The sequence below is a fragment of the Callithrix jacchus genome, chromosome 3 (assembly GCF_049354715.1).
Source record: "Callithrix jacchus isolate 240 chromosome 3, calJac240_pri, whole genome shotgun sequence".
Classification (NCBI taxonomy): Eukaryota; Metazoa; Chordata; class Mammalia; order Primates; family Cebidae; genus Callithrix; species Callithrix jacchus.
Genome location: NC_133504.1, coordinates 151,769,131 through 151,783,742, shown reverse-complemented (window position 1 = coordinate 151,783,742; position 14,612 = coordinate 151,769,131). Strand labels below are relative to the sequence as shown.

Genomic DNA, 14,612 nt, shown 5'->3' with positions numbered 1-14,612 from the left:
TCAGCAACCAATTATAATATTGATTTAGTTCTCACAAAAATTTTGTGAATTAAGTGGTTTGGGCATTGTTGTCTCCACTTTAATAGGCCAGGATGAACATAATACAAGATGTTAGTGATTGACCCAGCTCATTTAAGTGAGTCAGTGACAAGGAGAACTAGAATATATATCTTTTAAAAACTGATCCATACATTTTTACTAACATGTGATGGCTACTGATTTTTTTAAACTCTAGGTTTAATTTCTAGAACGTGATAACATTCTGTAGTCTCCAACTTTTAATTTATAGGTTGTTTCCTTGCTTTTACAAAATTTCCATAGGAAGATTCATGATTAAATATAGAATGACTATTTAGCAGTGACTTGATGAATATATAAGCCTTTCAGAATTTAAGAGAAAGAAAAACAAACAGCATGTAATTGACATATACTCTTTATGATTTGATAACTTTGAATGGATATTATCACTTAGTATTAATCTGCATATAAACAAATAATGATTGTAAATTTTTAACTTAAAAGTCTTAAGTAGAGGGATGATATTCTAATCCATGTTCTTTCTTTTCTTTTTTTTTTTTTTGGTTTTTTTTTCAGACAGGGTCTCACTCTGTTGCCAAGGCTGGAGTATAGTGCACAATCATGGCTCACTGCATCCTCTTTCTCCCTAGGCTCCAGTGATTCTCCCACCTCAGGCTCCCGAGTAGCTGGGACTACAGCTGTGTACCACCACGCCTGGCTAATTTTTATATTTTTTATAGAGATGGGGTTTTGCCATGTTGCACAGAACAGTCTTGAACTCTTGACCTCAAGTGATTCACCCACCTTGGCCTCCCACAGTGCTGGAATTACAGGTGTGAGCCACACCTTGCCTATTTTTCACTTTTTTTTAAAGATGGACTCTCACTTTGTCTCCCAGGCTGAAGTACAGTGGTGCGATCTTGGCTCACTGCAGCGTCTGCCTCTTGGGTTCAAGTGATTCTCCTTCCTCAGCCTTCTGAGTAGGTGAGACTACAGGTGGATACCACCACACCCAGCTAATTTTTGTATTTTTTTAGTAGGGATGGGGTTTCACCATGTTGACCAGGGGAGTTTTGAACTCCTGACCTCAGGTGATCCACCCGCTTCAGCCTCTCAAAGTGCTGGGATTACAGGTGTGAGGCACTGTGCATTACCTAACTTTTCACTTTGTTTCCCGGTACATTAGAGATGGCAGTAGTGTGCCCATAGCAAATAAAATACAAGCACTGGTGAGGGAATTGAATCTCTACATATTATATTGTGGTGTCTACACTGAACATCAAGAGTAATTTTTTTTCACTGTCTCTAGAATATTTTTGTATACAAAATGTGATCTTAAACTGATCTTTAAAAGTCATTCAGATCTATATTCCTCTAAGATGGGGATCAATGTTGTTGCTTTTATCTGCCCTTAGTAATCCTTTTTAAGTATATAAACTGTATGTACCTTGTCTGAATAAATTCAACATGTTTCTTTCTCTAGCGATCTAGAACAACTTCGAAAAATCAGACGACGAAGTCCCCATGAAGATACTGAGTCTTTTACTGTATACTTGAGATCAGATGTGGAGGCAAAGTAAGAACGTAGTTCTTTCAGAATAAAAGTGCAAGCCAAATTTTGGATTAGTAAAAGTACATTTTAGACAGATTCAGAATTTTTAAAATGACTTTTAAAACAGTATTTTTGTATTTGCAAATGTGTATATCTGGGAGTTACTAATATGTATTCATCAAGTAAATATATGTCATAATGTGTAAGAAAATTTGCTGTTGAATTGGGAAAGTTCCTTAAGTCCTTTATGTTTCTCCAAAAGTACCTTATGCTTTGTTGTAAGATTCTCATTAGAGAATTTGGATGTAAATGTGATGTCAATAAAATCATTACAGTTGTTCATTGTGGTGACCATGTTTGTATGCACAGATCTTTGGAAGTTTGGGGAAGCCTGGAAGCTCTTGCCAGAGAGAAAAAATTGCGCAAGGAAGCAGAAATAGAATACAGAGAAAGTAAGTATATTCAATTTAAAGTGAAGTTAATTGGAAAGTAACTTGTAGGTAAGAACTGTGCCTGTAAGAACTGTGCCTGTAAGAACTCTCTAGTGCTAGCATACCTGCTCACCTAGGCTCTGTTGCTTCCAGCAAATACTAGTTTCCACTTTGGGATTCAATTATTTTACAAAAACAGGAGCTGTGTTTTTCTCTTGTATAGCATTTTGAAGATGATGAGAGGAAGAGAAGCTACAGTTTATCATTTTTATAAGACATATAATATCAAAACATCTGATTTCAAGATTTTACATGTTATAAAAATAATAGAATAGGAAGTAATTGCTGTATTAGTCTGCTTTCACAGTGCTGTAAAGATACTACCCACGACTGGGTAGTTTATAAACAAAGGAGGTTTAATTGACTCACAGTTTCTCATGGCTGGAAAGGACTCAGGAAACCTACAACATGGTAGAAGGGGAAGCCGGCACATCTCACATGGTAGCTGGCAAGAAACAGCATGTATGTTGGTGGAGCTTTAAAACTCTTATAAAACTATTAAATCTCAAGAACTATTATGAGAACAGCATGGGGGAGACCATCCCCATGATCCAGTCACCTCCCATCAGGTCATGTCGTTGACACCTGGGGATTCTGGCTATTATAATTCAAGGTGAGATTTGGATGGGGACACAGAGCCAAATCATATCAATTGCTTTTTTACAGAAGGATCTATTAACTCTGCCACATTAATTAATCCAGTAGATATTTATCCAATAACTGCTATGAACAAGAATATGTACTTGGTGTTTGAAATTTATATGCAGATAAGACTCTAAGGAGCCAGGTGTGGTGGCACATGCCTGTAGTCCCAGCTACTGTTATTGAATTAAATGGCAAAGCACTGTGTCTACTATACAGTGACACCATAGCTGAGTTAAAAGAATATAATATATGTTGACGTTACCAAATTAATCAATCATCACAGTATTCCTAACTCATAGGAGCGTAACAATCAGAAAAACTAGAAAATTTAAAATGGAATATATCATAGCAGAATTTGTTCACAAAAATAGAAAATGAAGATGAGGCTGTAACCAAAGTTGTGGTTTCTCTGTGGCTTGATTATTAGGCAAGCAAAGAAAGTGGTTTTCTAATGGTGAGTAAATTAAGTCCTGTTTAATTTGAGTGGCTGAAGAAATGTATCCAGGACTAGTAGTCTTTAGACAAGACTAGTTGCTTCAAGAGTTGAGGACACTGGTGACAGATAACATCAGTAGTCAATTAAAAGGCAAGGCAAATGATTTTGAATGATATTCTTTGGCTCTTGATAAATTGACCCCTGTACCAATACTGTTTGAGGAGTGAGTGCTGAGTTTGAAGAAACTGAAGAATTATTCTTTATGAATAGTCTATGTGGAACAACTACAGGCAGGAATATTTTCAAAGAAGATGTGAAAATACTAATTCAGAAAACCCAATGTGGAATCTGCTAAGATGTCTTACAGATGATGGTGTTAAAAATATGTGTGGAGCAGAAAAAGCCTTAGTTGGACAAATTTATAAAGCCTGTAAAAACATAAGATGTTTAGAGCCTTTTCATCAGTAGATATTCTGCAGAAAATACTTGTCAAGAGTTCGTACTTTATGGAAAATGCTTAACATCTCTTGTTTGCTTTTGAACCAGTAGTACAGTAGTATCACTTTTGAACTTGTGGACTTAACCACTGGAAGAAATTGAAGTTGATTATCCTGACTAGTCCTTCCACACTGGATTTAATGGGTTAGCAGTTTTACTGCAGTTTTTTGAGCTCAGGATTGAAAAATTCAAAATTGAAATTTTTATGAATAAGAAGCACACCCATCAACCACTATTATTTAAACACTGAATGGCTTAGAAAATTAGCTTTTGCTGTAGACCTTATGTTTCTTAATGCATTCAGTGTAAAATTATGAGGGAAAACAGGGCTTAAATACAAAACGTACTCTGCTGTAAAGTCATTTCAACAGTAGATTAATTGTTTGAATCAAAGTAATGTCAGTCAGCTTTATGTACTTCCCATGCTGTTAAAAGTTGACCAGAAGCACTCTGAGATCCACAGCAGCATCAGTGTGTCCTGTCTGAAGAGAGCCTGGCCAGAGACAACCAGCAGCACCTCAGAGGATGCCAGGGTGCACCCCACAGCCACCCACCCTCTGGACTCTGGCAGCTGCTGACCTGCTGTCGCCATGGCCTACGGGAAAGCCAAGGAGAAGAGCAGTTGGAAGAAATTCATCTGAAACTCAGAGAAGGAGTTTTTGTGCAGGACTGGTGGCAGTTGGTTTAAGATCCTTCTATTCTACATAATGGCTGCCTGGCTGGCCTCTTCATTAGAATCATCCAAGTGCTACTGCTCACCATCAGTGAACTGAAGCCACAAATCAGGACCGAGTGAACCCAGCAGGATTAACAGATTTCTCAGATCCAGAGACTGAAATTAGCTTTCATCCTAGTGATCCCAAGATCTATGAGGCATACGTGCTGAACATAGATAGGTTCTTGGAAAAGTACAAAGATTCAGCCCTGAAGGATGGCATGATTTAAGATTGTGACAGTTTGTCCAGTGTACCCAAAGAATGAGGAGACTAATCATGAATCAAGAGAGTGAAAAGTTTGCAAATTCAAGCTTGAGTGACTGGGAAATAGCTTTGGATTAAATGATGAAACTTATGGCTACAAAGAGTGCAAACCATGCATTATTATACAGCTCAAATGAGTTCTAGGTTTCAAACCTAAGCCTCCCAAGAATGAGTCCTTGGAGACTTACCCAGTGATGAAGTATGACTCATATGTCTTTCGTGTTCAGTGCACTAGCAAGCAAGATGAAGATAAGGATAAAGATGGAAATGTGGAGTATTTTGGAAATGACCCAGGTTTTCCTCTGCAGTGTTATTCTTACTGTGACAAACTCCTGCAGCCCAAATACCTGCAGCCCCTGCTCTCTGTACAGTTTACCAGCCTTACCATGGACACTGAAATTCACATAGAATGTGAAGTGTGTGGTGAGAACATTGGGTACAGTGAGAAAGATGGTTTTCAGGGATGCTTTGATATAAAAATTGAAGTTAAGAGCTGATCACAAGCACAAATCTTTTCCACTAGCCATTTAGTAAGTTTAAAAAAAGATATAAAAACCTACTAGTCTTTAAACAGACTGTCATATATATGAGACCTACACTGAAAGCATAATTTATATGCTTTACACTAGCTTTCTGCATTTAATATGTCAAAAGGTAATTGATGTAAATCAAAGAGTAGTAATAGCAACCAAATATTCTTCTGTAAATGACAAAAGAAAAATTGAGCCTCGGGACGTGCTCATTTTTACTGTAAATTATGATTCCATGACTTGTAGTAGCAGTGTTTCTGGCCCCTAAGAATTGCGTCTTGTTTATTTTATTTAATGTACAGTGCTATAGGTGCATACTCTGGTCATTTTTCAAGCTGTGTTTTATTGTATCTTCTTATCTGTTTTGTACTTCATGTTAGCAGGGTTTGCTATCCAAGGTGTATATATTCAACAGAAATAAAACTGGCATAGTCCTTTTTTTGGGGGGGAGGGGGCTCTTTCAAGGATAATGGCCCATCATTTAGCACTTTTTTTTTTTTTTTAAGATAGAGTCTTACTCTGTTGCCTGGGCTGGAGTGCAGTGGCGTGATCTTGGCTCACTGCAACTTTCACCTCCCAGGTTCAAGCGATTCTTCTGCCTCAGCCTCCTCATTAGCTGGGATTATAGGCATGTGCCACCATGCCCAGCTAATTTTTTTTGTATTTTTAGTAGAAACATGGTTTCACCATGTTGGTCAGGCTGGTCTTGAACTCCTGACCTCATGAGCCACCCGCCTCAGCCTCCCAAAGTGCTGGGATTACAGGCATGAGCCACTGCACCTGGCCTCAGTGAGTATTTTTAATATATTCTGTAGCCTTTTCCTGTGGTGTCAGGTCTTACTTTATTATTTATTTTTTTTCTGGGACTAGGACAGGGATTTGTCATGGGGGAACTGCCCTTTAAATTTTAAGTGACACTACAGAAAAATAAAAAAGGTGATGAGTTGTGTTGTCCTCGTTTTGAATGGTATCTTGGCATCTCTTCCCTTGTCCTCTAGTATTTCTAAAGTTGTGTCTGAGATCTGGATTTGCGCATCACCTTGGCTAGTGACAGGCCTAATTAATTTGCTTTGTACATTTTCTTTTACTTTTCTTGTTTCCTTTCGGGCAGCATCACATGCTGATGCTGTGTCTTTATGAATGTTTTAACCATTTTCATGGTGGAAGAATTTTATATTTATGCAGTTGTACGATTTTATTTTTTCTGCAAGAAAAGTGTAATGTGTGAAATAAACCAAAGTCACTTGTTTGAAAATAAATATTTATTTTGAACTTTATAAAAAGCAATGCAGTACCTCATAGACTGGTGTTAAATGTCTGCCATACAAAAATCCATGTTCTAACTTACGTAATAACTGCTAGGAGTGCAGTGCTCTTGTTTTTTGTGTATTCAGTCAGGTTAAAAAAATTGACAATAGAAGAATAAACACATAAAAAAAAATTAACAGAAGACATCTATTGCAGATATGTTTTCCATGCCCAACCTGTAGCTCCAGAAGTGTTTTTCAGATTTTCATGCAAGTGCAGAGGAAATTTGCGTATTTCAGAATCCATTGAATTGTGCAGTTGAGCAGCTTTCTCTTAACTTCAGTTGGAAGTGATTAGTCCTCAATGTAACAAGATGCTAAAAGGCAAATATTAACAAGAATTTCATAGAATTCTATAAATGCTTCTAAGCAATGAATATAGTCATTTAAAATCACGTTTATAGAGTGATATCAGTATTTGGCAGTACTTATCAATAAGATTTCAAATATGGAATATGTAAAATATCAGATCATCATTAACAGATGAACATTTGCAATTAATTTTGATGAGGAATACTATCTGAATCCCAATTAAGTAAAATATTTTATTGTATTCCCCCAAAAATGAATTATGTTCTTCTCATTAGTAGACCTGTATTACAAAGAATTATATTCACATATTTTTATTATCTATTAAATTATGTCAAAAAAATTCACGGAAATTTGTAGTTTTTTCTTGTTATACCTTCATCATATCCTTTATGTTACCTCTTAGCCTCCAAAGCATAAAATATTTGCTATGTATCTACATTAATCAGTTTTCTCATTGCTGTAAAGAAATACCTGAGACTGAGTGATTTATAAAGAAAAGAGGTTTTAATTAGCTCACAGTTTTGCAGGCTGTACAGGAAGCATAGAAGCTTCTGGGGAGCCTCTGGAAGTTTGCAGTCATGGCATAAGGCAAAGAAAGAACAGGTACGTTACATAGCAAGAGCAAGAGAGAGATGGAGGAGGTGCTACACACTTTTTTTTTTTTTTTTTTTGTATTTTTAGTAGAGACGGGGTTTCACCATGTTGACCAGGATGGTCTCGATCTCTTGACCTCGTGATCCACCCGCCTCAGCCTCCCAAAGTGCTGGGATTACAGGTGTGAGCCACCGCGCCCGGCTGGTGCTACACACTTTTAAATGACCAGATCAGAAGGAACTCACCTGTCATGAGGACAGTACCAAGAAGGATATTGCTAAATCATTCATGAGAATTCACTCCCATGATCCAGTTACCCCCTACCAGGCCCCACCTCAAACAATTGGATTTCAACGTGAGATTTGGGTGGGAGCATAGGTTTAAACCATGTCACTAGCCCTCTTTGGAAAAAGTTTGCCAACCCTATTTCAATGGTTTTATTAGGATTCTACCCCATTTTATTTATTTTTATTACTAGTAACTTGGTAAGAAGTTATGAAACTGGAAGTATATGAAACTAGAAGTGCTGGAGTATAAATATTTAGGAGGATTCTAAATTATTTGACTATCTCAGTTCTGCACAGGACCAAGGCTTAGAAATGAGAATATTTTCTTCTCCAGATGAGTTGACAAAATTTCAGAGTGGAAATTGTGAGACAGTTATGATCAATAACCCAGGAAGAATAGGAATAGAGAGAGTTTCTTAGCATACACGAGTTCATTACAAGACAGGAGCAGTGGGATACGAAGATCAAGGAAGAGAGAAATGGGAGGAGAAGACCAAAGCAGCAGTGCTGAAACTGTCCTATTGTTGGTTAATGGAAGTGCCTCATTTGGCTCCTAATTGTCATAATTCTAGTATCATGGCATCCTTACTTTCAGGAATAATATGTTTCAGACTCATCTTTTATGTTTCCTGTCTTGGACTGGAAATCAACTATTTCTAATCCTTTTACTGGAAAATAAAATCAAGTTTTTTTTTATTACTAGAAAATAAACTTTTTATTTACTAGAAAATGAAATCTAGGCATTAGGAATATTGTTAATAGTTTCGCATATTTTTAGGTTTTTCAGTGGACAGAGCTAGGAAATGTTCTTTTTTTTTTATAGAAAATCTAAAAGTTATTCTGATAAACTTATTTTTTTTTCCCTTTGGTTTTGTATCTTTTCTCTTACACTGAAAATCTTATTTTCTAATCTGTTAACACAATTAAAGTAATTACATGCTTGATTTATTCTGTCTCTACACACATAGAGAATGTATAGTTTCAAATAAATTATTAATACTGATAGTATGCTTTAAGATTTATTTGATTTTCTTTTTTTTTTTTGAGACGGAGTTTTGCTCTTTTTACCCAGGCTGGAGTGCAATGGCGCAATCTCGGCTCACCGCAACCTCCGCCTCCTGAGTTCAGGCAATTCTCCTGCCTCAGCCTCCTGAGTAGCTGGGATTACAGGCACGCACCACCGTGCCCAGCTAATTTTTTGTATTTTTAGTAGAGACGGGGTTTCACCATGTTGACCAGACTGGTCTCGATCTCTTGACCTTGTGATCCACCCGCCTCGGCCTCCCAAAGTGCTGGGATTACAGGCTTGAGCCACTGTGCCCGGCCCTTATTTGCTTTTCTTTGTATCTTTATTATATATCCCGCTAGAGATGTGTAGTTCAATTTCTGTGTTATAAAGTTACTTGAAACTTTTCTGTATACATATACCATCAAGAGATAAACAGGCTCATTTGTTTCATTTTGCTTCTGGTTTTTAAAAATAATTTTGTTTTTATTTTATAATTGCCTAAAATTTTATATGATTTCTAAGTTAAACCTACAGAACAGATATTTCAGAGAACTCTAGCTTCCATCTCTGTCCTTTGCACTCTAGGTCCTTTCTCTTGTATAGGTAACTATTTTAAAAATTAGTTTTTGGGTTTTAAAAAAATGTTTAAAATAGAAGAAAATAAAGCCAGGCTTCATGGCTTATGCCTATAATCCCAGGATTTTGGGAGGCTGAGGTGGGAGGATCACTTGAGGCCAGGAGTTTGAGACCAGCCTGTGCAACATTAGTGAGACCCGTTTTCTACCAGAAACTTAAAAATAATTTTTTAAAAGAAGACAAACATACACATTTGTATTAAACTCCATACCTTTCATAAATAAGGCATACTATACATACTTTCTGCTCTTGCTTTTTTTTGCTTAAATCTGTCATGAGGGCTGGCTATCCCATAGCGGTAAATAAAGGCATTTTTTTTTCATTTATTTTATAATGCTCTATTTTTTTGATATTCTATAATTTATTCAATTATTCCCCCATGGGATGTTTCTAATCTTTTGTTATTAAAATGATACCATGAGTAGCCTTGTAAATAAAAGTTAAAGGAAATATTTATAATACAAAAATTTGAGAAAAAACAGTAATAGAAAAATACTTTCTCTTATATTTTTAAACTTTGAGGTAAAAATAAAGGACCTGTTTTTACATCAGGCTTAATTAACTTTTTAAAGGTAATATTGAGAAAAGACTCTTACCCAACTGCCTTTATCTCGTTGCAAATCCAAATTCTCCTGCCTCCTTTTTTATTGTGGTAAAAAGCAATAGCCTAAAATGTACCCTCTTAACCATTTTTAAAGGTATAGTTCATACGTGTGTAAGTATATTCACATTGTTGTGAAACACATCTTCAGAGGTTTTTCATATTGCAAAACTGAAACACTGTTATCCATTAAATAACTACCTTCCTTTCCCCCACCCCTACCCCCCAGCCTGGCAAACACCATTCTGCTTTTTGTTTCTATGAATTTGAATAATTTAGATATCTCATATAAGTGGAATCATACAGTATTTGTCCTTTTAAGATGGGCTCATTTCACTTAGTATGGTGTCCTCAAGGTTTATCCATGTTGTTGCATGTGACAGGATTTCTTTCCTTTTTAAAGGCTAAATAATATTCCATCATCATATGTATATACCACATTTTGTTTATCCATTCATTCATCCATCCATGGACATTATTGCTTCACCTTTTGACTGTTACTGCTGCTGTGAACATAGGTGTGTAAATAGCTCTTTGAGGCCCTGCTTTCTGTTCTTTTGGACATATGTCCAGAAGTAGAATTGCTGGATTATATGGTAATTCTATGTTAAAAATTCTTTTTAGGAACCTCCATATTGTTTTCCATAGTAATTGCACCATTTTACGTTCCTACCATCAGTGCACAAGGGTTCCAGTTTTGACATATTATTTCCAATACTTCTTATTTTCTGTTTTCTTATTCTTTTAATAGTAGCCATCCTAATGGATGTGCGATATCTCACTGTGGTTTTCATATGTATTTCTCTGATTAGTGATGTTGAGCATCTTTTCATATGCTTGTTGGTGGTTTCTGTATCATCTTTGGAGGAATATCTGTTGAAATCCTTTGCCCATTTAAAAATCTGGTTTCAAATCTAAATTTTGTATAACTTAATATTTTTGCTGTTAGCTAATAGAGCGTATTTAACAAAGTCCTAAAGAGAATATCATGTTACTCTAAACTGTGACTGGTAAGACTATCTATGACGTAAATTTATTTTGTAATTCTTACAGGGCTATTTAGAAACCAAAAAATATTAAGAGAATACAGAGATTTCTTGGGAAATACCAAGGTAAGGATATCTTTCTAATAATGTGTATGTATGTGTTGCACAGCAGAATTCTAATAATCAGTCTATTTTGAAATTCTAGTGGTAATTCTATCCCATAGTCTGTGATCTCAGTAATCTAAGATTTTCTTGAGTACATTGTCGTTCATTGAATTGCAGTGTATTCATTGCTCTCTGATTTTTTTGAAATTTAAAATATTTGTACCTAAGTTTTCTTTAAAGTCATAACCATGTAATGAACCTTAAGCAGGTAGATATGGATGAGGAAGAAGACTTTATTTTTTTAGGTTTTAGTGGGATTTATATCTGTCCAAACACACTCTTAATTTCCTTTAACATCTCTCTTTCTGCTCCTGACTCTGGTTCAACATTCAGATTGCCAACTCTGTGCTTGTATCCAAGAAGCTTAGCCCTTGAAGAAAATTACACAGCTAATTTGATTGTTTCTTCATTATTTGACTATACAAAATCAATGAATACTCAATATTATTTGACAGTCTTACTAAACTTCCAGAGTATGTTCACCTTCCCACTCTTTGAAATAGCGATTGCGTATCTTTTTCTTTCTTCCCAAACATCCTATGGTCTCACTCTTTACTCTTCAGCTGTTGACCCTGCTTCATACTTTATTGAAAAAACAGGTGTAATTTCATAAAAGTACCTCACCTTTTTCATCACCAAATTTACACATATGCCAAAATACTCTGCTTTCCTTCCTACTAGAAGGAAATTAATATTGAGACACATATAAAAAGTTTGCCTTTACTGTCCTACCTCTTATTTTCTACTGAATCCAATCCAATTGGGCTTTCATCCCCACCACCCACTGAAATGACTTACCAAAGTCCCCAGCACCTTTAAGATGCCAAGCAGTCTATGTCCCAGTTGGATTCCATTCAAACTTGGCTGGGAGGGATCTCCTATTAAGAAGTTAATTCATTTTTGGATTAAAGGGTACCTATGCATATTTTCTTTTCTCTAGTGGCATTTGAGACATTGCAACCCTTTTGCAAAGTTTAGACATTGGCAGTGATGATAATTTTAGCCAAATCTTATTTGATATGCTTTGTTGTGGGATAACTTTGGCTGGTGAGACCTGCCTCCTGAGAAGATTTGCTCCTAACCTTCACATCTGTTTCACATGGAGAATCATTCTCACCAGATTTTCTGATAGTAGCTGTTAACTTATGAAATCTGTTACTTGAGGCCTTTAGAAGGCCGATCAGCTTTTAAATGTTCATGTTTGAATAGTTTTTTTTTTTTTTTTTTTTTTTTTGCTATTACAACCTTTTGCTGGGGAGCATTAGGATAAAACTAGTATTTCATTTCCCTCTGCTGTACCCCTATTCCCTTTAGGAATGCTTTGTTCTCCCAGTGAAGATGGTTACTTTCCTTCTCTAAAACACAGGGCTAATTCTTTGCAAAAGTTAAATGCTTTTTTTTTTCTGACTCAGATTCTTGTTTTTCCATTGTATTCTTATCTCATGAGAACTCCAATAGTGAGATATATGAAATCACAATGTTCTGGGTCTGCCCTTTTGATATTTAATTTCTTATGTAATAATATCCCTATGCCTTCCCTTATATTTCTGATTGATGAGTTTCTTGATATAGTACATCAGAGAATTGGAAGTACCTTTATCTCTACTTAATATATTTAACTCCACAATAGTATCACCTTGAAATGCACCAATAATGCTTCGAACAATTTATGCTCCTTTTCCTGGTGGTCCTCTTTGAAATGTATCCAAATTTGCTGTACTTGTTTCAATATTAAAGAACCTTGTTTATTGTGAATGTTTTGGAAGACATATAAAAATAGAAAAAATAGATAGTAGATATCCAGTTTCATTAATTTCTCACATTTTGCTGTCCTTATCTTTAAAAAGGGGCAGTTCTCTGATTATGGAATTTTTTTATTTTTTATTTTATTTATTTATTTAGAGATGCAGTCTTGCTCTGTCGCCCACGATCTCGGCTCACTACAACCTCCACCTCCCAGATTCAAGAGATTCTTGTGCCTCAGCCTCCTGACTAGCTGGGATTACGGGCACCAGCCACCACACCTGGCTGATTTTTCTGTGTTTTAGTAGAGATGGGGTTTTTACCATGTTGTCCATGCTGGTCTCAAACTCCTGAGCTCGAGTAATCCATCCATCTTGGCCTCTCAAAGTGCTAGGATTACAGGCGTGAGCCACAGCACCTGACCTAATTATGGAATTTTTGAGTAGCTTTTACAGGATGCTTCCTAAGCAGGCTGTGGATCCTGGCTCCCTGTGATCTCTTGTTTCCAGATTTATATTGTCTTGTTAGAGTTCCTTGGGCCTTATCATTATTTCAAGTTACTACCAACACATCTTCCCTTTCTCTATAGCCTTCTTTATTAGAGTGGTTTGAACCCAGTGAATCTTTTTACTTATTATTTTCCTTATTATTTCTTATTCTGATCTTAAAGATCTTATTTCCTTTCCCTATCTGTTTTGCCCTTCCTATAAGTTCTCAAACCTTTCTTCTAAAGAAGTCTTTTATTTATCACCTTAAGCAGCATTCTATTGTTCCTGTAGTAATTTCATTGAGTTTTTTCTCTATTCAATCAAAGGATACAATATATTCTTATTATAATAAAACATACATTGTTTGTTATCAATAAACAGTGTAATTCAGAAATCTAGACCCAATGTCAGAGTTTATAGCTTACAAATCGAAGTAAGAGTTGAGACCACATGGACAAGGTTTATCCCTGTGTAGTTCCTTCTCTTAGCCCTGAAGGCAGTTCAATACAGAATTTGGGGTGTCTCATTTCACACAATCTTAGAGCATATGAATTTTAGCTTGGTGCATTTTTCTACTTTATTACTAGTTTTTATATAGCCAACTCAGATTCTTTCTAGAAGTAGGCAGGACATGAATTAAACAACATAAACAAGGTTTTGGAAGGAGACCCAGATATGTTTTCAATTTTAATCTTCTTTCTCAACAAGAACTTCTAGAGAAAAATAAGTAAACTAGCTCAGAAGTTTTGATAGAGGAGAAATTTTCTCGTCTGTCAAAGCTACTAGTTATAGTGCTTCTCTGCAAAATTTTGGAGGTATTAAAAAAAAGTATTTGTTTTTTTTACAGCCGCGCTCCAGAACGGCATCAGTGTTTTTTAAGGGACCAGGAAAAGTGGTGATGGTTGCAATTTGCATGTAAGTACTGAAAAATAAGCTTTGTGAAATAGAATATATTTTTTAAATGTGTATATCCTTGAATATATAAATTTATTACATGATAGCTAGTTACAGAGGTTGAGGTTTATATTCTTTTATGAAGAAATTGAGTAAGTCTTTATTATTGTCAGGAAAGTGATGGGGAAAGAGCATGAATTTGTATAGATACCATGCTCATGCTCTGTGTATTTCTGATGTGGTTAGATCTAAGAATAGTTGCTACCTGAAAATCCTTTCTTATTTTTATGGAGTTATCGATAGAAGTCTTTTTAAAAGAAGTTAGATTGGCCAAGGGTATTTTTACAGTAGCTAAACCAACCTGGGTTACTGCTACTCAAGAATATCTTTACTGTTATTATAAAGATAATAACATAATTGGAATAACATAATTGTTATTT

The 14,612-nt window shown here is 35.7% G+C and overlaps 1 protein-coding gene and 1 pseudogene across 2 annotated transcripts in view; both read left to right on the top strand.

Annotated features, from left to right (window-relative positions):
- The window catches only part of SLC30A9 (solute carrier family 30 member 9), a 98,761-nt gene that overhangs the window by 31,529 nt on the left and 52,620 nt on the right, over positions 1-14,612 (top strand). For both annotated transcript variants that reach the window (XM_008993414.4, XM_035293795.3), the window contains 4 exons: positions 1,502-1,594; positions 1,940-2,022; positions 10,950-11,008; positions 14,126-14,193. In XM_008993414.4, coding sequence (XP_008991662.1) covers positions 1,502-1,594; positions 1,940-2,022; positions 10,950-11,008; positions 14,126-14,193 — 303 coding nt within the window. The remainder of the gene's footprint in view (positions 1-1,501; positions 1,595-1,939; positions 2,023-10,949; positions 11,009-14,125; positions 14,194-14,612) is intronic.
- LOC144581824 (sodium/potassium-transporting ATPase subunit beta-1 pseudogene) lies at positions 4,098-5,255 on the top strand (annotated as a pseudogene).